At 45.7% G+C, this 25,284-nt stretch overlaps 1 protein-coding gene across 6 annotated transcripts in view; it reads left to right on the top strand.

The window, feature by feature from the left end:
- Positions 1 to 24,102, top strand: part of LOC139550248 (rho GTPase-activating protein 12-like) — a 100,952-nt gene extending 76,850 nt beyond the window's left edge. For 4 of the 6 annotated variants that reach the window (XM_071361002.1, XM_071361001.1, XM_071360998.1 and 1 more), the window contains 12 exons: positions 453 to 533; positions 2,381 to 2,442; positions 3,681 to 3,762; positions 10,582 to 10,683; positions 15,813 to 15,911; positions 16,184 to 16,286; positions 16,502 to 16,621; positions 16,922 to 17,020; positions 19,857 to 19,934; positions 22,232 to 22,366; positions 22,731 to 22,836; positions 23,713 to 24,102. In XM_071361002.1, coding sequence (XP_071217103.1) covers positions 453 to 533; positions 2,381 to 2,442; positions 3,681 to 3,762; positions 10,582 to 10,683; positions 15,813 to 15,911; positions 16,184 to 16,286; positions 16,502 to 16,621; positions 16,922 to 17,020; positions 19,857 to 19,934; positions 22,232 to 22,366; positions 22,731 to 22,836; positions 23,713 to 23,884 — 1,239 coding nt within the window. In that variant the 3' untranslated portion in view covers positions 23,885 to 24,102. The remainder of the gene's footprint in view (positions 1 to 452; positions 534 to 2,380; positions 2,443 to 3,680; positions 3,763 to 10,581; positions 10,684 to 15,812; positions 15,912 to 16,183; positions 16,287 to 16,501; positions 16,622 to 16,921; positions 17,021 to 19,856; positions 19,935 to 22,231; positions 22,367 to 22,730; positions 22,837 to 23,712) is intronic. The other 2 variants (XM_071361000.1, XM_071360999.1) reach the window with 1 other exon arrangement.
- Positions 24,103 to 25,284: the final 1,182 nt, after the last annotated feature.

Below are 25,284 nucleotides of genomic sequence, written 5' to 3'. Positions count from 1 at the left end.
GGCATGACGATATCAACCTCTATTTTCTCTGTCACTTGTGATTTGAGCTTCCTTCATTGAAATGTGTCATATCCTGTCATTGCATGCATGGTTCAATTGTTATTTTAAAATAATTCATAATTAACATTCAACCATTTCCTCAACTCTTGGTGTCCATGTAAACGCTCATTCCTTATGTGTTTGTTTACTCCGGTAACCATGGTAGTCTCTGCAGACCTGGGTTCAAATACTATTTCAAATCTTTACAAATACTTTCTCTGTGCTTGATTGAACTTGCCTGGCACCATGGAATCAATGTTATAGATGCCAAAGTTCAAACTCCGCCCATCTAACACCCCAGGCAGGCTAAAGCAAACGCTAAAAATATTTGAATGATTTTAAATATTATTTGAACCCAGTCTCTGCAATTCTCTGTAGTAATTAGTCGGTGTTGTTGTCATTCTGATTACTAGGACGGTGCGTTGGGCCCCAAGGTCCCTGGCTCTCCAGACTCTGACTCCTCAGACCCCTCGTCTCCCAAGTCCCCTACCTCCGTTAGTATCCCCCTCTCCTTCTCCTCCCTCTGTTCTCTGTATACTCCTCTCCCCCTTCCCTGAGCTGTGGCTGACTTCCTGACTTGTCGGCCAGCCAAGGCCTTTTAGTCTTTTCTCAGTTGCTGTCTTCAATGGTGACTCTGTTTCTTCTCCCTGCACTGGAACTGATGATAATGATGAGGGTGATGATCCTGGTAAAGGTCACGATAATGGTGACGGTCATAATGGTGACGGTCATGATAATGGTGACGGTCATGATAATGGCGACGGTCATGATAATGGTGACGTTCATGATAATGGTGACGGTCATGATAATGGTGACGGTCATGATAATGGTGACGGTCATGATAATGATGGCGATGATGATCCTGGTGACATCCATGATAATGGTGACGGTCATAATGGTGACAGTCATGATGATGATGACGGTGATGATTCTGGTGACGGTCATGATAATGATGATGATGATGATGACGGTGATGATTCTGGTGACGGTCATGATGATGATGATGATGACGGTGATGATTCTGGTGACGGTCATGATGATGATCACGGTGGTGGTGATGGTGATGATGATCACGGTGGTGATGGCAGTAACACAGACTGAGCTGTGGGGAAATCTATTTCAATTCAAACTGTGAGGAAATTTTGTGAATTGTTGCCAGTCTTACTAAGCTTATATTTCTGTCGCTCTACCGTAACGCTGCTTTGACGCTCTACTGTAACGCTGCTTTGACGCTCTACTGTAACGCTGCTTTGACGCACTACCGTAACGCTGCTTTGACGCTCTACTGTAACGCTGCTTTGACGCACTACCGTAACGCTGCTTTGACGCTCTACCGTAACGCTGCTTTGACGCTCTACCGTAACGCTGCTTTGACGCTCTACCGTAACGCTGCTTTGACGCTCTACTGTAACGCTGCTTTGACGCTCTACTGTAACGCTGCTTTGACGCTCTACTGTAACGCTGCTTTGACGCTCTACCGTAACGCTGCTTTGACGCTCTACCGTAACGCTGCTTTGACGCTCTACTGTAACGCTGCTTTGACGCACTACCGTAACGCTGCTTTGACGCTCTACCGTAACGCTGCTTTGACGCTCTACCGTAACGCTGCTTTCTGACGCTCTACCGTAACGCTGCTTTCTGACGCTCTACCGTAACGCTGCTTTCTGACGCTCTACCGTAACGCTGCTTTCTGACGCTCTACCGTAACGCTGCTTTGACGCTCTACCGTAACGCTGCTTTCTGACGCTCTACCGTAACGCTACTTGCTGTCGCTCTACCGTAACGCTAATTTCTGACGCTCTACCGTAACGCTGCTTTCTGACGCTCTACCGTAACGCTGCTTTCTGACGCTCTACCGTAACGCTAATTTCTGACGCTCTACCGTAATGCTGCTTTCTGACGCTCTACCGTAATGCTGCTTTCTGTCGCTCTACCGTAATGCTGCTTTCTGACGCTCTACCGTAACGCTGCTTTCTGACGCTCTACCGTAACGCTGCTTTCTGACGCTCTACCGTAACGCTGCTTTCTGACGCTCTACCGTAACGCTGCTTTCTGACGCTCTACCGTAACGCTAATTTCTGACGCTCTACCATAACGCTACTTTCTGACGCTCTACCGTAATGCTACTTTTTCTATCCGTCTGTTTGTTTGGTCTGCTTGTTGTCTGTCTGTGTCCCATATGGCACCCTATTACCTACATAGTGCAGTACTTTTGGTCAAAAGTAGTGCACTATATAGGAAATGTGGTGTCATTTGGGACGCAGACTGTCTTGCTTTTTTCCCTGTCAGTTGTGTCTGGCTCTGTCTACATGTGATGACTTCTCTCATTGTTTCTCTGCAGCCTTCGGAGAAGTGTGGTATTCTCAACGTGACCAAGATCACTGAGCATGGAAAGAAAGTACGGTGAGTTGTACTGGACTAGGATAGAAACAGGATGAGAACACCCTCAGAAAGTAGGGTGAGTTGTACTGGACTAGGATAGAAACAGGATGAGAACACCCTCAGAAAGTATGGTGAGTTGTACTGGACTAGGATAGAAACAGGATGAGAACACCCTCAGAAAGTAGGGTGAGTTGTACTGGACTAGGATAGAAACAGGATGAGAACATCCTCAGAAAGTAGGGTGAGTTGTACTGGGCTAGGATAGAAACAGGATGAGAACACCTGTAGAGAAACTGCTCCTTCAGGGCAACACAACCAGCCAGTCTCAAGTTGAACCCCCCATATTGCTTCCACCTTACAGATCTGGAAACATTGAAGGGTTATGGCCTAGGGAATGGGTAGGGAGTGATATCGGACCGGCTGTATAGGAAGTGGTAGTTGATTCAACATGATGTGAGATGACTTATGGAGCTATGTCTATGTTATTTATGTCTATGTTATTTATGTCTGTTATTTATGTCTATGTTATTTGTATGTTATTTATGTCTGTATGTTATTTATGTTTGTATATTATTTATGTCTATGTTATTTGTCTGTTATTTATGTCTGTATGTTATTTATGTCTGTATGTTATTTATGTCTATGTTATTTATGTCTGTTATTTATGTCTATGTTATTTGTCTGTTATTTATGTCTGTATGTTATTTATGTCTGTATGTTATTTATGTCTATGTTATTTATGTCTGTTATTTATGTCTATGTTATTTGTATGTTATTTATGTCTGTATGTTATTTATGTTTGTATATTATTTATGTCTATGTTATTTGTCTGTTATTTATGTCTGTATGTTATTTATGTCTGTATGTTATTTGTCTGTTATTTATGTCTGTGTGTTATTTGTGTCTGTGTGTTATTTGTGTCTGTGTGTTATTTGTGTCTGTGTGTTATTTATTTCTGTGTGTTATTTATGTCTGTGTGTTATTTATTTCTGTGTGTTATTTATGCCTGTATGTTATTAATCTGTTATTTGTGTCTGTGTGTTATTTGTGTCTGTGTGTTATTTATGTCTGTGTGTTATTTATGTCTGTGTGTTATTTATTTCTGTGTGTTATTTATGCCTGTATGTTATTAATCTGTTATTTGTGTCTGTGTGTTATTTGTGTCTGTGTGTTATTTATGCCTGTGTGTTATTTATGTCTGTGTGTTATTTATGTCTGTGTGTTATTTATGTCTGTGTGTTATTTATTTCTGTTTACAGGAAGAACTGGACGTCGTCCTGGACGGTTCTCCAGGGCTCCTCGCTGATATTCGCTAAAGGCCAGGGGGGTGGGACCAGCTGGGTGAGTGGTGTCTGCTATTTGCTAAAGGCCAGGGGGGTGGGACCAGCTGGGTGAGTGGTGTCTGCTATTTGCTAAAGGCCAGGGGGGTGGGACCAGCTGGGTGAGTGGTGTCTGCTATTCGCTAAAGGCCAGGGGGCGGGACCAGCTGGTTGAGTGGTGCCCCTCCTCTCCTCAATCTCTCCTCCTCCATCCCTCCTATCCTCCATCCCTCCTCCCCCCATCAATCAATCAATCAAATATATTTATAAAGCACTTTTTACATCAGCCGATGTCACAAAGTGCTGTACAGAAACACAGCCTAAAACCCCAAACAGCAAGCAATTCAGATGTAGAAGCACGGTGGCTAGGAAAAACTCCCTAGAAAGGCAGGAACCTAGGAAGAAACCTCGAGAGGAACCAGGCTCTGAGTGCTGGGTGGAGATAATAACAGAACATGTCCAAGATGTTCAAACGTTCATAGATGACCAGCAGGGTCAGATAATAATAATCACAGTGGTTGTCGAGGGTGCAACAGGTCAGCACCTCGGGAGTAAATGTCAGTTGGCTTTTCATAGCCGATCATTCAGAGTATCTCTACCGCTCCTGCGGTCTCTAGAGAGTTGAAAACAGCAGGTCTGGGACAGGTAGCACGTCCGGTGAACAGGTCAGGGTTCCATAGCCGCAGGCTGAACAGTTGAAACTGGAGCAGCAGCACGACCAGGTGGACTGGGGACAGCAAGGAGTCATCATGCCAGGTAGTCCTAGTCCTGAGGCATAGTCCTAGGGCTCAGGTCCTCCGAGAGAGAGAAAGAAAGAAAGAGAATTAGAGAGAGCATACTTAAATTCACACAGGACACCGGATAAGACAGGAGAAATACTCAGATATAACAGACTGACCCTAGCCCCCCGACACATAAACTATTGCAACATAAATACTGGAGGCTGAGACAAGAGGGGTCGGGAGACACTGTGGGCCCCGTCCGACGATACCCGCGGACAGGGCCAAACAGGCAGGATATAACCCCCACCCGCTTTGCCAAAGCACAGCCCCCACACCACTGGAGGGATATCTCCAACCACCAACTTACCATCCTGAGGCAAGGCCGAGCGAGTATCAACCCACTCAAGTGACGCACCCCTCCTAGGGATGGCATGGAAGAGCACCAGTAAGCCAGTGACTCAGCCCCCGTAATAGGGTTAGAGGTAGAGAATCCCAGTGGAGAGAGGGGAACCGGCCAGGCAGAGACAGCAAGGGCGGTTCGTCGCTACAGTGCCTTTCTGTTCACCTTCACACCCCTGGGCCACACTACACTCAATCATAGGACCTACTGAAGAGATGAGTCTTCAATAAAGACTTAAAGGTTGAGACCGAGTCTGCGTCTCTCACATGGGTAGGCAGACCATTCCATAAAAATGGAGTTCTGTAGGAGAAAGCCGTGTAGGTATGTACGGCAGGACCTAATCGGAAAGATGGGTAGGAGCAAGCCCATGTAATGCTTTGTAGGTTAGCAGTAAAACCTTGAAATCAGCCCTAGCCTTAACAGGAAGCCAGTGTAGGGAGGCTAGCACTGGAGTAATATGATCAAATGTTCTAGTCAAGATTCTAGCAGCCGTGTTTAGCATTAACTGAAGTTTATTTCGTGCTTTATCCGGGTAGCCGGAAAGTAGAGCATTGCATTAGTCTAATCTAGAAGTGACAAAAGCATGGATTCATTTTTCTGCATCATTTTTTGACAGAAATTTTCTGATTTTTGCAATGTTACGGAGATGAAAAAAAGCTGTCCTTGAAATATTCTTGATATGTTCGTCAAAAGAGAGATCAGGGTCCAGAGTAACGCCGAGGTCCTTCACAGTTTTATTTGAGACGACTGTACAATCATCAAGATTAGTTATCAGATCCAACAGAAGATCTTTGTTTCTTGGAACCTAGAACTAGCATCTCTGTTTTGTCCGAGTTTAAAAGTAAAACATTTTCCGCCATCCACTTCCTTATGTCTGAAACACAGGCTTCCAGGGAGGGCAATTTTGGGGCTTCACCACGTTTCATCGAAATGTACAGCTGTGTGACATCCGCATAGCAGTGAAAGTTAACATTATGTTTCCGAATGACATCACCAAGAGGTAAAATATATAGTGAAAACAATAGTGGTCCTAAAACGAAACCTTGAGGAACACCGAAATGTATAGTTGATTTGTCAGAAGACAAACCATCCACAGAGACAAGCTGATATCTTTCCGACAGATAAGATCTAAACCAGGCCTGAACTTGCCCATGTTGACCAATTTGGGTTTACAATCTCTAAAAATGAATGGAGCACGAGGACAGATGCAGAGCCTTGGTCTGACACCATTAAAAGGTAATTTACCACCTTCACGAGTGCAGTCTCAGTGCTATGAAGGGGTCTAAAACCAGACTAAAGCGTTTCGTATACATTATTTGTCTTCAGGAAGGCAATTTTATTTATTTTTTGAGAGGAATGGGCGATTCGATATAGGCCGATTTTTAGTTTTTGATATTTTCTGGGTCAAGGTTTGAGGCTTGGTTACTGCAACTTTTAGTGAGTTTGGTACACATCCGGTGGATAGAGAGCCGTTTATTATATTCAACATAGGAGGGCCAAGCACAGGAAGCAACTCTTTCAGTAGTTTAGTTGGAATAGGGTCCAGTATGCAGCTTGAAGGTTTAGAGGCCAAGACTATTTTCATAAATGTGTCAAGAGATATAGTATTAAAAAACGTGTCTCCCTTGATCCTAGGTCCTGGCAGTGTTGTGCAGACTCAGGACAACTGAGCTTTGGAGAAATGCGCAGATTTAACTTCTTATGGCTGCAATCCCGTTAATGGGATGATATGACAACAGTCAGTGAAAGTGCAGGGCGCCAAATTCAAAAAACAGAAATCTCATAATTAAAATTCCTCAAACATACATGTGTCTTATACCATTTGAAAGGTAATCTTGTTGTTAATCCCACCAAAGTGTCCGATTTCAAATATGCTTTTCAGCAAAAGCACTACAAACGATTATGTTAGGTCACACCAAACCACAATAAGCACAGCCATTTTTCCAGCGAACGATAGTCACAAAAAGCAGAAATAGAGATAAAATGAATCACTAACATTTGATGATCTTCATCAGATGACACTCATAGGACATCATGTTACACAATACATTTATGTTTTGTTCGATAATGTGCATATTTATATCCACAAATCTCGGTTTACTTTGGCGCCATGTTCAGAAATGCCTCCAAAATATCCAGAGAAATTGCAGAGAGCCACGTCAAATAACAGAAATACTCATCATAAACTTTGATGAAAGATACATGTTTTACATAGAATTAAAGATACACTTGTTCTTAATAATGCAACCGCTGTGTCAGATTTCAAAAAAACTTTACGTAAAAAGCACACCATGCAATAATCTGAGACGGCGCTCAGATTTAACAACATTTCTCCGCCATGTTGGAGTCAACAGAAATACGAAATTACATCATAAATATTCCCTTACCTTTGATCATCTTCATCAGAATGCACTCCCAGGAATCCTAGTTCCACAATAAATTGTTGTTTTGTTTGATAATGTCCATTACTTATGTCCAAGTAGCTACTTTTGCTAGCATGTGTAGTACACGTGTCCAAACGCTGGCGCAGATGCAGGCAAACGTCGGACGAAAACTTCAAAAAGTTATATTACAAGTCGAGTAAACTGGTCAAACTAAGTAGAGAATCAATCTTCAGAATGTTGTTATCATATATATCCAATAATGTTCCAACCAGAGCATCCCTTCTGTCTGTAGAAGTTATTGATATCATGAGGAATGCGCGTGACCAGGAACTGGCAATCTGCCAGACCACTGACTCATTCCCCTCTCATCCGGCCCCACAACACAGTATAAACTTCATTCAACGTTCTACCGACTGTTGACATCTAGTGGAAGGCGTATGAAGTGCAAACAGATCCATATATTACAGGGAATTGAATAGGCGATGAGTTTAACATCGACCAGCCTCAGAATTCTCACTTCCTGTTTGGATTTTTTCTCTGTTTTTTGCCTGCCATATGAGTTCTGTTATACTCACAGACATAATTCAAACAGTTTTAGAAACTTCAGAGTGTTTTCTATCCAATACTAATAATAATATGCATATATTAGTAACTGGGACTGAGGAGCAGGCCGTTTACTCAGGGCACCTTTCATCCAAGCTACTCAATACTGCCCCTGCAGCCATAAGAAGTTAAAGAGGAGTCCGTAATTTGCTTTCTAATGATCATGATCTTTTCCTCAAAGACGTTAATTAATTAATCACTGCTGAAGTGAAAGCTATCCTCTCGGGGAATGCTGCTTTTTTTTTAGTTAGCTTTGCGACAGTATCAAAAATACATTTGGGATTGTTCTTATTCTCCTCAAGTTGTAAAAATATGATGATCGAGCAGCAGTGAGGGCTCTTCGATACTGCACGGTACTGTCTTTCCAAGCTAGTCTGAAGACTTCCAGTTTGGTGTAGCACCATTTCCGTTCCAATTTTCTGGAAGCTTGCTTCAGGGCTCTGGTATACTTCAGGGCTCTGGTATTTCAGATTTTATACCAGGGAGCTAGTTTCTTATGACAAATGTTTTGTTTTTATGGGTGCGACTGAATCTAGGGTATTGCGCAAGGTTAAATTGAGTTCCTCAGTTAGGTGGTTAACTGATTTTTGTCCTCTGACGTCCTTGGGTAGGTGGAGAGAGTCTGTAAGGGCATATATGAATCTTTGGGTTGTCTGAGAATTTATAGCACGACTTTTGATGATCCTTGGTTGGGATCTGAGCAGATTATTTGTTGCTATTGCAAACATAATAAAATGGTGGTCCGATAGTCCAGGATTATGAGGAAAAACATTAAGATCCACAATATTTATTCCATGGGACAAAACTAGGTCCAGAGTATGACTGTGACAGTGAGTAGGTCCAGAGACATGTTGGACAAAACCCACTGAGTCGATGATGGCTCCTAAAGCCTTTTGGAGTGGGTCTGTGGACTTTTCCATGTGAATTTTTTTCCATGTGAAAAGTCACCAAAAATGTGAATATTATCTGCCATGACTACAAGGTCCAATAGGAATTCAGGGAACTCAGTGAGGAACGCTTTTGAAGGCCTGTTAACAGTAGCTATAAAAAGTGATTGGGTAGGCTGCATAGATTTCATGACTGGAAGCTCAAAAGACGAAAACACAATCTTTTTTTTTTGTAAATTGAAATATGCTATCGTAAATGTTAGCAACACCTCCGCCTTTGCGGGATGCACGGGGGATGTGTTTACTAGTGTAACCAGGAGGTGAGGCCTCATTTAACACAGTAAATTCATCAGGCTTAAGCCATGTTTCAGTCAGGACAATCACATCAAGATTATGATCAGTGATTAGTTCATTGACTATAACTGCCTTGGAAGTGAGGGATCTAACATTAAGTAGCCCTATTTTGAGATGTGAGGTATCACGATCTCTTTCAATAATGACAGGAATGGAGGAGGTCTTTATTCCAGTGAGATTGCTAAGGCGAACACCGCCATGTTTAGTTTTGCCCAACCTAGGTCGAGGCACAGACACAGTCTCAATGGGGATAGCTGAGCTGACTACACTGACTGTGCTAGTGGCAGACTCCACTAAGCTGGCAGGCTCATTGTGGACCTAGGGGAGTTAGAGCCCTGTCTATGTTCGTAGATAAGATGAGAGCACCCCTCCAGCTAGGATGGAGTCCGTCACTCCTCAGCAGGCCAGGCTTGGTCCTGTTTGTGGGTGAGTCACAGAAAGAGGGCCAATCTACACATTCTATCTTTTGGGAGGGGCAGAAAACAGTTTTCAATCAGCGATTGAGTTGTGACACTCTGCTGTAGAGCTCATCACTCCCCCTAACTGGGAGGAGGGCAAAGACAATTACTCAATGCCGACACATCTTTCTAGCTGATTTACACGCTGAAGCTATGTTGCGCTTGGTGACTTCTGACTGTTTCATCCTAACATCGTTGGGGCCGACGTGGATAACAATATCCCTATACTCTCTACACTCGCCAGTTTTAGCTTTAGCCAGCACCATCTTCAGATTAGCCTTAACGTCGGTTGCCCTGCCCCCTGGTAAGCAGTGTATGATCGCTGGATGATTAGTTTTAAGTCTAATACTGCGGGTAATGGAGTTGCCAATGACTAGGGTGTTCAATTTGTCAGAGCTAATAGTGGGAGGCTTCGGCGTCTCAGACCCCATAACGGTTGGAGGAGAGACCAGAGAAGACTCTGACTCCGACTCATCCCTCCTCTCACCCCATCCCTCCTCTCCCCATCCCTCCTCTCCCACATCCCTCCTATCTCCCCTATCCCTCCTATCCCCCCTCTCCCCCATCCCTCCTCTCCCCCCATCCCTCCTCTCCCCCATCCTTGAAGAGGGAGGGGGTAGGTCAGACACTACTTTAGGTTGGCATCCTTGAAGAGGGAGGGGGTAGGTCAGACACTACTGTAGGTTGGGATCCTTAAAGTGGGAGGGGTCAGACAGTCAAGTCAGTGGGTTCCATGTAGGAAGTGGGTTTCATAGGCTTGTGTCCCTTATGGCACCCTATTCCCTATATTGTGCACTACTATACTACCCCGTAAGGCTCAGGTCAAAAGTAGTGCACTATATAGGGAATAGGGTGCCATATGGGACACAAGCCTATAGACCGAACCAAGTGATTCAGCTGTAGTCTAGTGGGTGACTCTCTAACACATAACAGTGTGCTGATACCTCACCAACAACCCTCTGGGTTGACAGTGGGTTTGACAAGATCCATTGTCGTGTGTGTGTGTGTGTGTGTTTCTGCTCTCTCCCCATAGTTTGGAGGAAGCCAGTCTAAACCAGAGTTCACTGTGGACCTGAGAGGAGGATCTATAGAATGGGCTTCCAAGGACAAGTCCAGCAAGAAGCATGTCATTGAGGTGAGAGGGCTCTGACACTACAAAACATTCATATGTCCCCAGTTCTTTCAGGGCCACAACGCTGCTTCAGACACATACAGCCATAGCACTATGAGTGTAGAATGTGAAAATCAAACCACATTTATTTCTAAAGCTCTTTTTACATCAGCTGATGTCACAAAGTGCTGTACAGAAACCCAGCCTAAAACCCCAAACAGCAAGCAATGCAGATGTAGAAGCACGGTGGCTAGGAAAAACTCCCTAGAAAGGCAGGAATCTAGAGAGGAACCAGGCTCTGGGCTCTCAGTCCTCTCTGGCTGTGTCGGGTGGAGATTATAACAGTACATGGCCATTAAGGCCAGATTGTTCTTCAAGATGTTCAAACGTTCAGAGATGACCAGCAGGGTCAAATAATAATCACAGTGGTTGTAGAGGCTGTTGTCGTGCTGTTTTTGTCCGATATCGATATCCAATATTTTCCTTGCCCCCCCCAAAAAACTGATACCGATAACCAATATTTAACATTTTGGTGGTCTTTTAAGCATTCTAGTACAGTTAAGTAGTTAACACACACACACACACATGGACGCAGCGGTCTAAGGCACTGCATCTCAGTGCAAGAGGTGTCACTACAGTCCCTGGTTCGAATCCAGGCTGTATCACATCTGGACGTAATTTGGAGTCCCATAGGGCGGCCCAGCGTCGTCCAGGTTTGGCCGGGGTAGGCCGTCATTGTAAATAAGAATTTGTTCTTAACTGACTTGCCTAGTTAAATATAGTTTACGCACACACACACTACACTGACCAAAAAGTTATTTTGTTGACATATGTCCCCATTACCAGTAAAATATAATCAACATGATGTGTGATGCAAATAGTATAATTATGCCATAATTAAATAGATCATGCTAAACGAGGTTGGAATGTTATATAAAATCAACAAAAGACAATAATCTGTTGAAATCACATTGGATGTATGATACTTTAGAGTTGCATTGGGGGCATACTTATTTCACTGTACAGGCTTACCTACGGATTGTGGATCAATGACATGGGGTATCAGTCTCCTCAGTGACACCCAGAGAACATTAGCATCGTAGCTCTTATTGCGGACCTTTGTGTATTGAACACTATTCCAGAGGAAAAACAATACTGCGTAGATGTGTTACGCACGCCTCTATGAAGAGGCAACGCAACACCCTGCTACAACTCTACTCTCCGTGAAGTGAAAGAGGTATGGACTGTAGGTGCGAGAAAGGACGACAAAAGGCAGAATTGACCGTTTACTAGGAATTTATTCCATCACACGGTAATAATGGGGAAAAGGGGCTGGACGGAACCAAAGCAAAGAAAGTAAATGTCAAAGCCCCCCCCCCCCTCTCCTATCTAACCTGCCTACCCACTACTTACCTATCTTAGCACCACCTGGTGCCCTAACCAAAATACAGGAGGTGGTCGGCCCAGGTCTTAACTAGTGTGCCTAGACTGTGAATATACTACGGGTATATGTATGCCCGCGGGCCTCTTGCCTAAGCACTCCCTAGGTGCCTTCACCTTCCCCCCTGGGAACAAATGAAACAGAATATCAAACAATTACTCAAACTAAGAAACCAAGGACATCAAATAAGCTCTATCTGATAATGCAACAAACTAACACAGTACATACCAACTGCTCCCAGCAACAACTAACACAGTACATACCAACTGCTCCCAGCAACAACTAACACAGTACATACCAACTGCTCCCAGCAACAACTAACACAGTACATACCAACGACCGACATGCTATAACCCTCAGCCATCAACCTCTCTCAGCAATGATCTATATCACATTCAATCTCTCCAGCAATGATCTCAGCCTGCCTATGATCTCCCTCTTCTGAACAACAGAACACTGGCTTTTATAGCTTCAGGTGGCAATGGTAATTAGAGACAGCTGCGTCTTGACGAGGGGGCGGGGTCAGCTCTCCAATCATCAATTGGGGCGGACCAATCAGCTGCTTGGGGAGAATTTCAGGAAGCCATCTCCTGAAACACACACTCAAATACAAACTACAACACAGAAACTGGGGAACGTAACAGATGTTTTGGAGTCTGATAAACTCTGAGTAGGACGTTGGGAAAAAATATATTGTGTATTGAGTAGACTGATACCCCATTTCATTGATCCCAAAACCTTAGGTAAAGCTGTACAGTGCAATATGAATGTCAATACACACAAAAGGCTGACTGGGGAGGTGATTTCACACAGTCACAGTCCCGCGATAAGAGCTACAACGCTAATGTTTGCGTAAACTCTTCACAGCTGTGTTCTGCGGGTGTCACTGAGTAGACTGATGCCCCATTTCATTGCTTCACATGCCAACCTTGTTTAACATTATCTAGTCTAAATATGGCATGATTCCACCAATTGTAACCTCCTGCATCACTTTCAAAGATGTACTTTTATTTTGAAGGCAAACCGCGAATTCCACTATTGTGCCTAATCCTTATTGTGGCTAGCTTCACAACACATAACCAGGTCTGGTCGGGCATCACTAGCCAGATGAAGCTAGCTGGCTGCTTATAACTTTAGCTTTGGGCAACAGGGTGAAGTAGCTGGCTAGCTATTTATTTTCATGAACTGAAGTTCAATTTCAATAGGCGAACGACAAGTGGGTTCCTAGTTAATACTTACTTACAAAGATTCCTAAATCATTGCTAAGAATAGTGAAAATGACTGAGGTTTCTACTGGTCATTGTTTTCAGGCTGGTTGTATTGGTGCAAGCTAGGTACCAAACTAAAGCTAGCTAGCTACCCCAGAAGTTGCGGTCGAACAAATAATGCTTTATTACCAACGCTGTATTGTAAACACATCGTTCGTGGCCGGTGTTTGCTTGTTTGCAGACTTTTTTGTACAGCTTTGACAGTGCTACTGATAGTAGTGGTGGCGCTTGGCTTGCACATGCAAATTCAGAACACACAACATTCTATAATTTGATGTGCCAAATTAAAAACTTAGTTAACGCGTCAAATAGTGTTATTTGACGTATCTTTTTTGACACGCAAAGACCCAAACAACGTTCCATAGTAGGTCGTGAAGCTAATAGCAGTGACGCTATTACTGTGTAACTCCGGTAGGGCAACATCTGAACAATAGCGCACTTGGTAACGTTAGTGTATACTGGTGCTCGAATCAGTCATCAAAGCCAACATCACCCACGACAGAGAACGGTTCATTGTCAAGGGCAATGAAATCCATTATCTTGGTGTTAATGGATTTTGCCTATGAATTGTCTCGCTGAAATTTTCTTACTCTTTCAAATGACTGCTCGACTTGTTGGCTGCTCGATCCACACAGCAGACATTGTGGGCTAGGTTAGGAATGCTGTGTTGCACGTGTAGCGCAAAATCTTATGTGGCGTCATTACGTCATGTAGTTATATAGGTGTGCACGTCAGCTTTGACATCAGTTTTTCACATCGGCGTTAAACTAGACATCGGGCCGATACCGATATGTTCACCGATATATCGTGCATCCCTAGTAAATAGTGCCATACGTGCACTCAACATATTCAGTTGGCCTTGCTGATATGGTTTTTGTTGTCCTTGATGTCTTTTAGTTTTTTGCTTTGTTGTTTTCGGTTTTCCTTTGTCTTTCTCTTTTTTCCATTTTGTTGGTTGTTGTGGGGGCCTCGGGTGGTTGAGGGGCAGCTCTCTGGGACCTGTGGGGGGGTCTCGGATGGTTGAGGGGCAGCTCTAGGGGAACTGTGGGGGGATCTTGGATGGTTGAGGGGCAGCTCTAGGGGAACTGTGGGGATCTTGGATGATTGAGGGGCAGCTCTAGGGGAACTGGGGGAGGATCTTGGATGGTTGAGGGGCAGCTCTAGGGGAACTGTGGGGATCTTGGATGGTTGAGGGGCAGCTCTAGGGGAACTGTGGGGATCTTGGATGATTGAGGGGCAGCTCTAGGGGAACTGTGGGGATCTTGGATGATTGAGGGGCAGCTCTAGGGGAACTGGGGGGGATCTTGGATGGTTGAGGGGCAGCTCTAGGGGAACTGTGGGGATCTTGGATGATTGAGGGGCAGCTCTAGGGGAACTGTTGGGGGGATCTTGGATGGTTGAGGGGCAGCTCTAGGGGAACTGTGGGGGGGTTCTTGGATGGTTGAGGGGCAGCTCTAGGGGAACTGTGGGGGGGGGTTCTTGGATGGTTGAGGGGCAGCTCTCGGGGAACTGTGGGGGGGGGGTCTTGGATGGTTGAGGGGCAGATCTTTGGTGGAACTGTGGGGGGGGGTCTTGGATGGTTGAGGGGCAGCTCTAGGGGAACTGTGGGAGGGGTCTTGGATGGTTGAGGGGCAGCTCTTTGGGAACTGTGGGGGGGATCTTGGATGGTTGAGGGGCAGCTCTAGGGGAACTGTGGGGGGGGGGGGTACTTGGATGGTTGAGGGGCAGCTCTAGGGGAACTATTGGGGGGTCTTGGATGGTTGAGGGGCAGCTCTAGGGGAACTATTGGGGGGTCTTGGATGGTTGAGGGGCAGCTCTAGGGGAACTATGGAGGGGTCTTGGATGGTTGAGGGGCAGCTCTAGGGGAACTGTGGGGGGGTTCTTGGATGGTTGAGGGGCAGCTCTTTGGGAACTATGGGGGGGTCTTGGATGGTTGAGGGGCAGCTCTCGTGGAACTGTGTGGAGGGTCTCGGATGGTTGAGGGGCAGCTCTAGGGGAACTGTGGGGAGGGTCTTGGATGGTTGAGGGGCAGCTCTCGGGGAACTGTGGGGAGGGTCTTGGATGGTGAGGGGCAGTTCTTTGGGAACTGGGGGGGATTTTGGATGGTTGAGTGGCAGCTCTTTGGGAACTGGGGGGGATTTTGGATGGTTGAGGGGCAGCTCTAGGGGAACTGTGGGGAGGGTCTTAGAGGGTTGGTGGCCTGGCGGTTGGGAGCTTGGGCCGGTGGCTGATGGATTGCTGGTTCGGGTCCCCGTTTTTTAACTTGTGGGAGATCTGTCGACGTGCCCTTGAGCTGGGCGTTGACCTTGGTTGCTTCTGTGTTTCGCTCTGGATGGGAGTCTGTTAGATGACTAATGTGACGTAGTTGTTGAGCGGCTTCACTACAAGTAGATTGTATGTTTTAAATATTCAATAAAAAATAAAACTTATTGGTCTCTTTACAGGTGAAAACCCATCAGAGTACAGAGCTGCTGATCCAGTCAGAGAACGACGGCGTCATCAATGACTGGTACAGGGCACTGATGGACACAATCAGCACACACGTGAGTCTGGACACACACACACACACACACACACACACAGACACACACACTTGTCTGATTTGTACCGCAGTTCCACATCTATCCACTAAGTGGCAGAGTTGTCATGTTTAGTCATTGGGCCAGTCCAAAGGTAGCCTACCTGTTTCTGTGTGTTCCTGACTGCCCCCTTGTGCGTCTGTGTGTGTCTGTCTGTATGTCTGTGTGTCTGTGTGTATGTGTGTGTGTGTGTGTGTGTGTGTGTGTGTGTGTGTGTGTTACCTGCCTTACTGTAGGCCTGGGAGTCAGATGAAGCCATAGAGGAGGACATGCCAGAGTCTCCTGGAGCGGAGAAACAAGACAAGGAGAAAGAGCACAGAGACTCGAAGAAGAGCCGAGGTCAGAGCATCACGTCTGTCTGAGACCACTTCTCTTTGTCTACTAAAGATGTTTCTGTTCATCATTATAGGTCAGCAGTCCAGGACTAAAACATCACTCAATGGAGAACCTCTAGAAAAACAGATGTTTAGTCCGGGACTAGGCTTGAATTGTGTCCAGGAAACTGTCCCTATGTGTGTCAGGGTGTTAAGTCTCCCGTTGTCATTGGTCTGTAGCCATGAAGAGTTCCACCAGTATGGACGCCTCGGACAACAAGAAGACCAGAATCAAGCTGAAGAAGTTCCTGACACGCAGACCCACTCTGCAGACAGTCAGAGACAAGGGCTACATCAAAGGTATTACAAAGAGCAGTAGGGTTGGGGAACTGTGATAACTTTCCAAGAATCCCCAGGTTTTTCAAATCCAGGCTGGAAGAGGAAATAAACAGAACATCTAGAAGCTTCCATCCTGGATTTCTGGGAAACCTGGACAGTTACCAGACGGTTAGCAGACGGTTACCAGACGGTTAGCAGACGGTTACCAGACGGTTAGCAGACGGTTAGCAGACGGTTAGCAGAAAAGGGCCTGTTGTTTTTCAGTAGCGGAGTACTTAGGACCTCTGTAATTATAACCCTATTGGTGTCTGTGTGTCTTAGACCAGGTGTTTGGCTGCAGTCTGAGTGACCTCTGTCAGAGAGAGAACACGTCCGTGCCAAGCTTCGTCACGATGTGCATCGACCACGTGGAGAACAGCGGTAGGTGTGCTCCTCCTGTCTGCATGTGTCTGGCTCAGTTGTGTCTCATTGTAACAGTGGTGAGTTGAATGGCTCAGTTGTCTGTCATTGTAACAGTGGTGAGTTGAAGGACTCAGTTGTCTCTCATTGTAACAGTGGTGAGTTGAATGGCTCAGTTGTGTCTCATTGTAACAGTGGTGAGTTGAATGACTCAGTTGTCTCTCATTGTAACAGTGGTGAGTTGAATGACTCAGTTGTCTCTCATTGTAACAATGGTGTGGGGGCAAGGGCTACATCAAGCCGTAGAAAAATGCTTATTGAAATTCTCAATTATCGTGGATTTATCGGTGGTGACAGTGTTTCCTAGCCTCAGTGTAGTGGGCAGCTGGGAGGAGGTGCTCTTATTCTCCATGGACTTTACAGTGTTCCAGAACGTTCTGTTTGCACATTTCTGTTTGGAAAAGCTAGCTTTTGCTTTCCTAACTGCCTGTGTATATTGGTTCCTAACTTCCCTGAAAAGTTGCATATCGCGGGGGCTATTCGATGCTAATGCAGTACGCCAGAGGATGTTTTTGTGCTGGTCCAGGGCAGTCAGGTCTGGAGTGAACCAGGGGCTATATCTGTTCCTGGTTGTACATTTTTTGAATGGGCCATGCTTATTTAAGATGGTGAGGAAAGCACTTTTAAAGAATAACCAGGCATCCTCTACTGCTGGAATGAGGTCAATGTCCTTCCAGGGTACCCGGGCCAGGTCGGTTAGAAAGGCCTGCTCGCTGAAGTGTTTTAGGGAGCGTTTGACAGTGATGAGCGGTGGTCGTTTGACCGCAGACCCGTTACGGACGCAGGCAATGAGGCAGTGATCTCTGAGAACCTGGTTGAAGACAGCAGAGGTGTATTTGGAGGGCAGGTTGGTTATGATGATATCTATGAGGGTGCCCGTGTTTACGGATTTGCGATTGTACCTGGTAGGTTCATTGATAATTTGAGTGAGATTGAGGGCATCAAGTTTAGATTGTAGGACGGCCGGGGTGTTAAGCATGTCCCAGTTTAGGTCACCTAACAGCAGGAGCTCTGAAGAAAGATGGGGGGCAATCAATTCACATATGGTGTCCAGGGCACAGCTGGGGGCAGAGGGTGGTCTATAGCAAGTGGCAATGGTGAGAGACTTGTTTCTGGAAAGGTGAATTTTTAAAAGTAGGAGCTCAAATTGTTTGGGCACAGACCTGGATAGTAAGACAGAACTCTGCAAGCTATCTCTGCAGTAGATTGCAACTCCGCCCTCTTTGGAAGTTCTATCTTGTCGGAAAATGTTATAGTTAGGGATGGACATTTCTGGGTTTTTGGTGGTCTTCCTAAGCCAGGATTCAGACACAGCTAGGACATCCGGGTTGGCAGAGTGTGCTAAGGCAGTGAATAAAACAAACTTAGGGAGGAGGCTTCTAATGTTAACATGCATGAAACCAAGGCTTTTACGGTTACAGAAGTCAACAAATGAGAGCGCCTGGGGAATGGGAGTGGAGCTAGGCACTGCAGGGCCTGGATTAACCTCCACATCACCAGAGGAATGGAGGAGGAGTAGGATAAGGGTACAGCTAAAGGCTATAAGAACTGGTCGTCTAGTACGTTCGGAACAGAGAGTAAAAGGAGCAGGTTTCTGGGCACGGTAGAATAGACTCAAGGCATAATGTACAGACAAAGGTATGGTAGGATGTGAATACAGTAGAGTGACGAAGAGAGAGATAATGTCCCTAGAAACATAATTTAATTCAGGTGAGGTCACCGCATGTGTGGGATGTGGAACTAAAGAGTTAACTAAGGCGTATTGAGCAGGGCTAGAGGCTCTACAGTGAAATAAGGCAATAATTACTAACCAAGACAGCAATGGACCAGGCATATTGACATTAGGGAGAGGCATGCGTAGCCGAGTGATCATAGGGGTCCAGTGAGTGGCTCGGGCCAGAGACATGGCGATTCAGGCAGCTAGCGGGCCGGAGCTAGCAATCTAGCAGAAGAGCCTTAGAGGGACATCGCGTCAGAAGAAAGTCATTTGTAGCCCCCTCGTGCTGTCATGTCTGCAGACCAGTCGTCATGGATCAGCAGGGCTCCGTGTGGTAAAAAGGTCCAAGCCAATTGGCAGAATAGGTATATTGGCCAAAGAATTTGTCCGATGGGCCTCTTAAGCTAACAGTCCGATATGCTCTAGACAGCTAGTGGGCCGCGGCTAGCAGATGGGCATTCAGGGGACGTCGCGACGGAGGAGCCAGTTGATAAACCCCCTCGGGCAAATTACGTCGGTAGTTCAGTCGTGATGGGTTGGCGGGGGTCCAGGCTGAATGGCAAAATAGGTATTGTAGCCCAAGGAGTGGCTGATGGACCTCTTCGGCTACCCGGAAGATGGGTCTAGCAAGGCTAGCTCCAGGCTAATTGGTTCTTGCTTCGGGACAGAGACGTTAGCCAGGAGTGGCCACTCAGATAGCAGCTGCGATGATCCAGGTGAAAAGGTGCAGAGCTTGCGGTAGGAATCCGGAGATATGGAGAAAAATAGCTTCTGTTGGGGTTCCGGTTCAGAAGTAAAGAAATAGCAGATCCATACCACATTGGATGAGGCGGATTGCAGGAGAGTATGTTGAAGTTGTGTTTAAGAAAAATGTCAAAAATAATGCGAAGAAAAAAGATATATACATGGGACACGACAAGACGACGACAAAAAGAAGTCTGACTGCTACGCCATCTTGGACCACATGTCCTATGAAAAACAGTAACTAAATATGTAAGGGTATCAGACCGTCAATCTCCTATATAAAACTGTGAATGGTTGTGTGATGGTGCATGTTCTTCTGTGTTCCTCTGTCTGAAGCTCTGAATGTGGACGGGCTGTACAGAGTGAGTGGGAACTTGGCTGTCATCCAGAAACTACGCTTCGCTGTCAATCATGGTAGGTGCTACTGTCCTCTCTCTTCACTGTCAATCATGGTAGGTTCTACTGCTACCACTGTCCTCCTCTCTCTTCACTGTCAATCATGGTAGGTGCTACTGTCCTCTCTTCACTGTCAATCATGGTAGGTACTACTGCTACTGTCCTCTCTCTTCACTCTTTCTCTCGTCACTGTCAATAGAAAATGGCAGCAGTTTTACGGGCCCCTAACCAATTGTGTTATTATGTGTTTTTTTCGCGTTATTTCTTATTTTGTACATAATGTTTCTGCCACCATGTCTTAACGCCAAAAAAGAGCTTCTGGATATCAGGACAGGACAACGATCAATCACCTTGGATTAGACAAAGACTTTTTCTTCAACAAGCAGAACGCACAGGATGTATTTCAGACACCCGACAAGGCCGAAATCCCCGTCATTGGCAAGAGAAAGAGACGCAGGTACAGAAGACACAGGACTGGGTGACGCAGGTACAGAGGACACAGGACTGGGTGCCTCGTAAGGATCCACCGACGGCGAGTGGGAAATCTGCCTTTACCATCAGTATTACTTGCCAACGTACAATCATTGGAGAATAAATTAGACGAGGTACGATCACAAGTATCCTACCTTAGATTTTGCCCGCCTGAAGTAGTATTTCATGATTAGCTGTAGACCACACTATTTGCCAAGACAGTTTTCATCTGTATTTTTCATGGCTGTTTATTTACCACCACAGACGGATGCTGGCACTAAGACCGCACTCAGTCAGCTGTATAAGAAATAAGCATATAGGAAACCGCTCACCCAGAGGCGGCGCTCCTAGTGGCCGAGGACTTTAATGCAGGGAAACTTAAATCAGTTTTACCTCATTTGTATCAGCATGTTAAATGCGCAACCTGTGGGGAAATAATTCTAGATCACCTGTACTCCACACACAGAGACTTGTACAAAGCTCTCCCTTGCCCTCCATTTGGCAAATCTGACCATAATTCTATCCTCCTGATTCCTGCTTACAAGCAAAAATTAAAGCAGGAAGCACCAGTGACTCGGTCTATAAAAAAGTGGTCAGATGAAGCAGATGCTAAACTACAGGACTGCTTTGCTAGCACAGACTGGAATATGTTCCGGTATTCTTCCGATGGCATTGAGGTGTACACCACATCAGTCACTGGCTTTATCAATAAGTGCATCGAGGACGTCGTCCCCACAGTGACTGTACGTACATACCCCAACCAGAAGCCATGGATTACAGGTGACATTCGCACTGAGCTAAAGGGCAGAGCTGCCACTTTCAAGGTGCGGGACTCTAACCCAGAAGCTTATAAGAAATCCTGCTCTGCCCTCTGACAAACCATCAAACAGGCAAAACGCCAATACAGGACTAAGATTGAATCGTACTACACCGGCTCCAACGCTCGTCTTATATGGCAGAGCCTGCAAACTATTACATTACAAAGGGAAGAACAGCCACGATTTGCCCAGTGACACAAGCCTACCAGACGAGCTAAATCACATCTATGCTCGCTTCGAGGAAAGCAACACTGAGGCATGCATGAGAGCATCAGCTGTTCCGTACGACTCTGTGATCACATTCTCCGTAGCCGACGTGAGTAAGACCTTTAAACAGGTCAACATTCACAAGGCCGCTGGGCCTGACGGATTACCAGGACATGTGATCTGGGCATTTGCTGACCAACTGCGAGGTGTCTTCACTGACATTTTCAACATGTCCCTGATTGAGTCTGTAATAGCAACATGTTTCAAGCAGACCACCATAGTCCCTGTGCCCAAGAACACTAAGATAACCTGCCAAAATGACTACAGACCCATAGCACTCAGGTCTGTGGCCATGAGCCATATGACTCCTGAACAGGTAATGAAATGGCTACCTGGACTATTTACTATTTACATTGTTCCCCCCCCCCCCCCCCTGTGTTAGTCTTTTTTTGTTTTATTTCTTTGTTTATCTGTTGTTTTCCTTATACGTATTTATTACTTTACAATTGCACTGATGGTTAGGGCTTTTAAGTAAGCATTTCACTGTAAGGTGATGTATTCAGCTCACGTGACAAATAAACTTTGATTTGATCAATGGTAGGTACCACTGCTACTGTCCCCTCTCTCTGTATAATGACAGCCTGTGTATGCACGGACCTGTAGTACACTGAATAACCCTGTGTGTGTGTGTGTGTGTGTGTGTGTGTGTGTGTGTGTGTGTGTGTGTGTGTGTGTGTGTGTGTGTGTGTGTGTGTGTGTGTGTGTGTGTGTGTGTGTGTGTGTGTGTGTGTGTGTGTGTGTGTGTGTGTGTGTGTGTAGATGAGAAGGTGAACCTGGACGAAGGGAAGTGGGAGGATATCCATGTGATTACAGGAGCGTTGAAGATGTTCTTCAGAGAGCTGCCTGAACCCCTCTTCACATATGGATTATTCCATGACTTTGTCAACTCCATCAGTGAGCACATAATAATCCCATTGGTTTTATTATGAGTACAATAACAACAACAAATACACATCCTGGCTACTCCATTCTAATAGTTGAATTCTTTACATCATGTTGTATTAGCGTCCATCTATATTTTTACTTCTGTACTACTGAATGTAGTAAATGTTATATTTATCCATTGGGTGGCGCTACATCACATTAAAGATTAGGAAATGGGAATGGCCCAGTGTGTTGTTTGAATGTGAAGCCTGTTGTTGTTCTTCCTGCTAAACAGGAAGAGACAAGCTGAAGTTGTCCAATGAGAGAAGCTTATTTTCGTTATCGGTTGCAAAACGTTTTGCTACAGTATGCAGTATTTCTGTCTGCTCAACAGAGATCCCAGACTACAAGCAGCGTGTCCAGGCCATCAAGGAGCGGGTCAAACAGCTGCCAAAACCCAACCAGGACACTATGCAGGTCCTCTTCAAACACCTCAGGAGGTTAGTCAACCTGCACAGTTAACTAAATGACTATATCATCTCATTGTGTTAGCCTCATTCATATTGATCCACTGGGTTGCAAAATCCTGTTAACTTTCCCCAAGTTCCCATGTTTTCCCAATATAATTATGTAAAGTTCAATGCTATAGCCTCTTGCTCTCAATGTAAATATGAAGTTGTTCTTAATTGACCTGCCTGGTTAAATGAATAAATACAAACTTGTTCTCTCTCCGCAGGGTGATTGAGTTTTAGCTATATGATGCTACATTAATAATGATATAGCTGTTAGCTATAATGCGTCTCTCTCTGTCCGTAGGGTGATTGAGTTTTAGCTATATGATGCTACATCTATAATGATATAGCTGTTAGCTTTACTGCCCCTATCTCTGTCCGTAGGGTGATTGAGTTTTAGCTATATGATGCTACATCTATAATGATATAGCTGTTAGCTTTACTGCCCCTATCTCTGTCCGTAGGGTGATTGAGTTTTAGCTATATGATGCTACATTAATAATGATATAGCTGTTAGCTATAATGCGTCTCTCTCTGTCCGTAGGGTGATTGAGTTTTAGCTATATGATGCTACATCTATAATGATATAGCTGTTAGCTTTACTGCCCCTCTCTCTGTCCGCAGGGTGATTGAGTTTTAGCTATATGATGCTACATCTATAATGATATAGCTGTTAGCTTTACTGCCCCTCTCTCTGTCCGCAGGGTGATTGAGTTTTAGCTATATGATGCTACATTAATAATGATATAGCTGTTAGCTATAATGCGTCTCTTTCTGTCCGTAGGGTGATTGAGTTTTAGCTATATGATGCTACATTTCTAATGATATAGCTGTTAGCTATAATGCCCCTCTCTCTGTCCGCAGGGTGATTGACCACGGCGAGGAGAACCGTATGACGACCCAGAGCGTGGCCATAGTGTTCGGCCCCACCCTCCTCAGACCCGAGACAGAGACGTTGAACATGGCGGTCCACATGGTCTATCAGAACCAGATAGTAGATCTCATCCTGCTGGAGTACGAGGGCATCTTTAGGTAGACACCAGAGGGGTGACCTTTCCCCTGGGTACAGATCTAGGATCAGTTTCCCTTCCCACCCAATCATAACCTTAGTGGAGGAGGTGCTAGACTGACCCAAGATCAGCGTCTAGGTGCAACTTCACCCTACACTGGTAGAGACGGGAGGTGATGTTCACTAGGAACGAAACGCTAACGGGATGAAACGGAGAGGGACTACGTGAACTTGTCCAATAAGAAACTTGTCCAATGCTTCGTAACGTTGTGCTGTAATGACTCCAACCCAGGCCTCCTCTCTGAACACCATCACCACCATGACTATGCAGAGCTCTCAACCCAACCCAGGAGAGACCGGTCCAACTCACCCCCCTCTAGCCCGAAGTCATTCACGCCTCAGAATCCATCTCCCGCCAACCAAACCCTGTAAGACAAGGACTTATTACACACAACTAATAAACCCAAGTTGAGACTCTTAGCAGCCAACATGGAAGATGCTTCCCCCTCCTGCTCCTCTCTCAGCAAACATGGAAGATGCTTCCCCCTCCTGCTCCTCTCTCAGCCAACATGGAAGATGCTTCTTCCTCCTGCTCCTCTCTCAGCCAACATGGAAGATGCTTCCCCCTCCTGCTCCTCTCTCAGCCAACAGGAAGATGCTTCTCCCTCCTGCTCCTCTCTCAGCAAACATGGAAGATGCTTCCCCCTCCTGCTCCTCTCTCAGCCAACAGGAAGATGCTTCCCCCTCCTGCTCCTCTCTCAGCAAACATGGAAGATGCTTCCCCCTCCTGCTCCTCTCTCAGCCAACAGGAAGATGCTTCCCCCTCCTGCTCCTCTCTCAGCAAACATGGAAGATGCTTCCCCCTCCTGCTCCTCTCTCAGCCAACATGAAGATGCTTCCCCCTCCTGCTCCTCTCTCAGCAAACATGGAAGATGCTTCCCCCTCCTGCTCCTCTCTCAGCCAACATGAAGATGCTTCCCCCTCCTGCTCCTCTCTCAGCCAACATGAAGATGCTTCCCCCTCCTGCTCCTCTCTCAGCCAACATGGAAGATGCTTCCCCCTCCTGCTCCTCTCTCAGCCAACATGAAGATGCTTCCCTCTCTCAGCCAACATGAAGATGCTTCCCCGTCCTGCTCTTCTCTCCATGGCTGCTTTTGTGGGACTTTCTGCAAAAGCCAACATCCAATCCTGACTGTCCATTCACTGGATTACTATGTCCATCGTAAATGATCCCTCTCCTCTAAAGTACAGACTCTCTCTCCTCAGTGAAGCGGTTCGTTCTACACACTGGCTGTGTCTTACGTGGCTCACTATTCACTATAAAGTGTAGTTCTTCTGGCCAAAGGTAGTGCACTATATAGGGAATAGGGTTCCATTTGGGACGCGGACACTGACTCATGGTTTTACTTCAGCCATCTTAACAAAAC

This window comes from Salvelinus alpinus, chromosome 23 (assembly GCF_045679555.1).
Source record: "Salvelinus alpinus chromosome 23, SLU_Salpinus.1, whole genome shotgun sequence".
Lineage (NCBI taxonomy): Eukaryota > Metazoa > Chordata > Actinopteri > Salmoniformes > Salmonidae > Salvelinus > Salvelinus alpinus.
The sequence above is the reverse complement of the archived record's forward strand: the minus strand, read 5'-3'. Positions and strand labels throughout refer to the sequence as shown.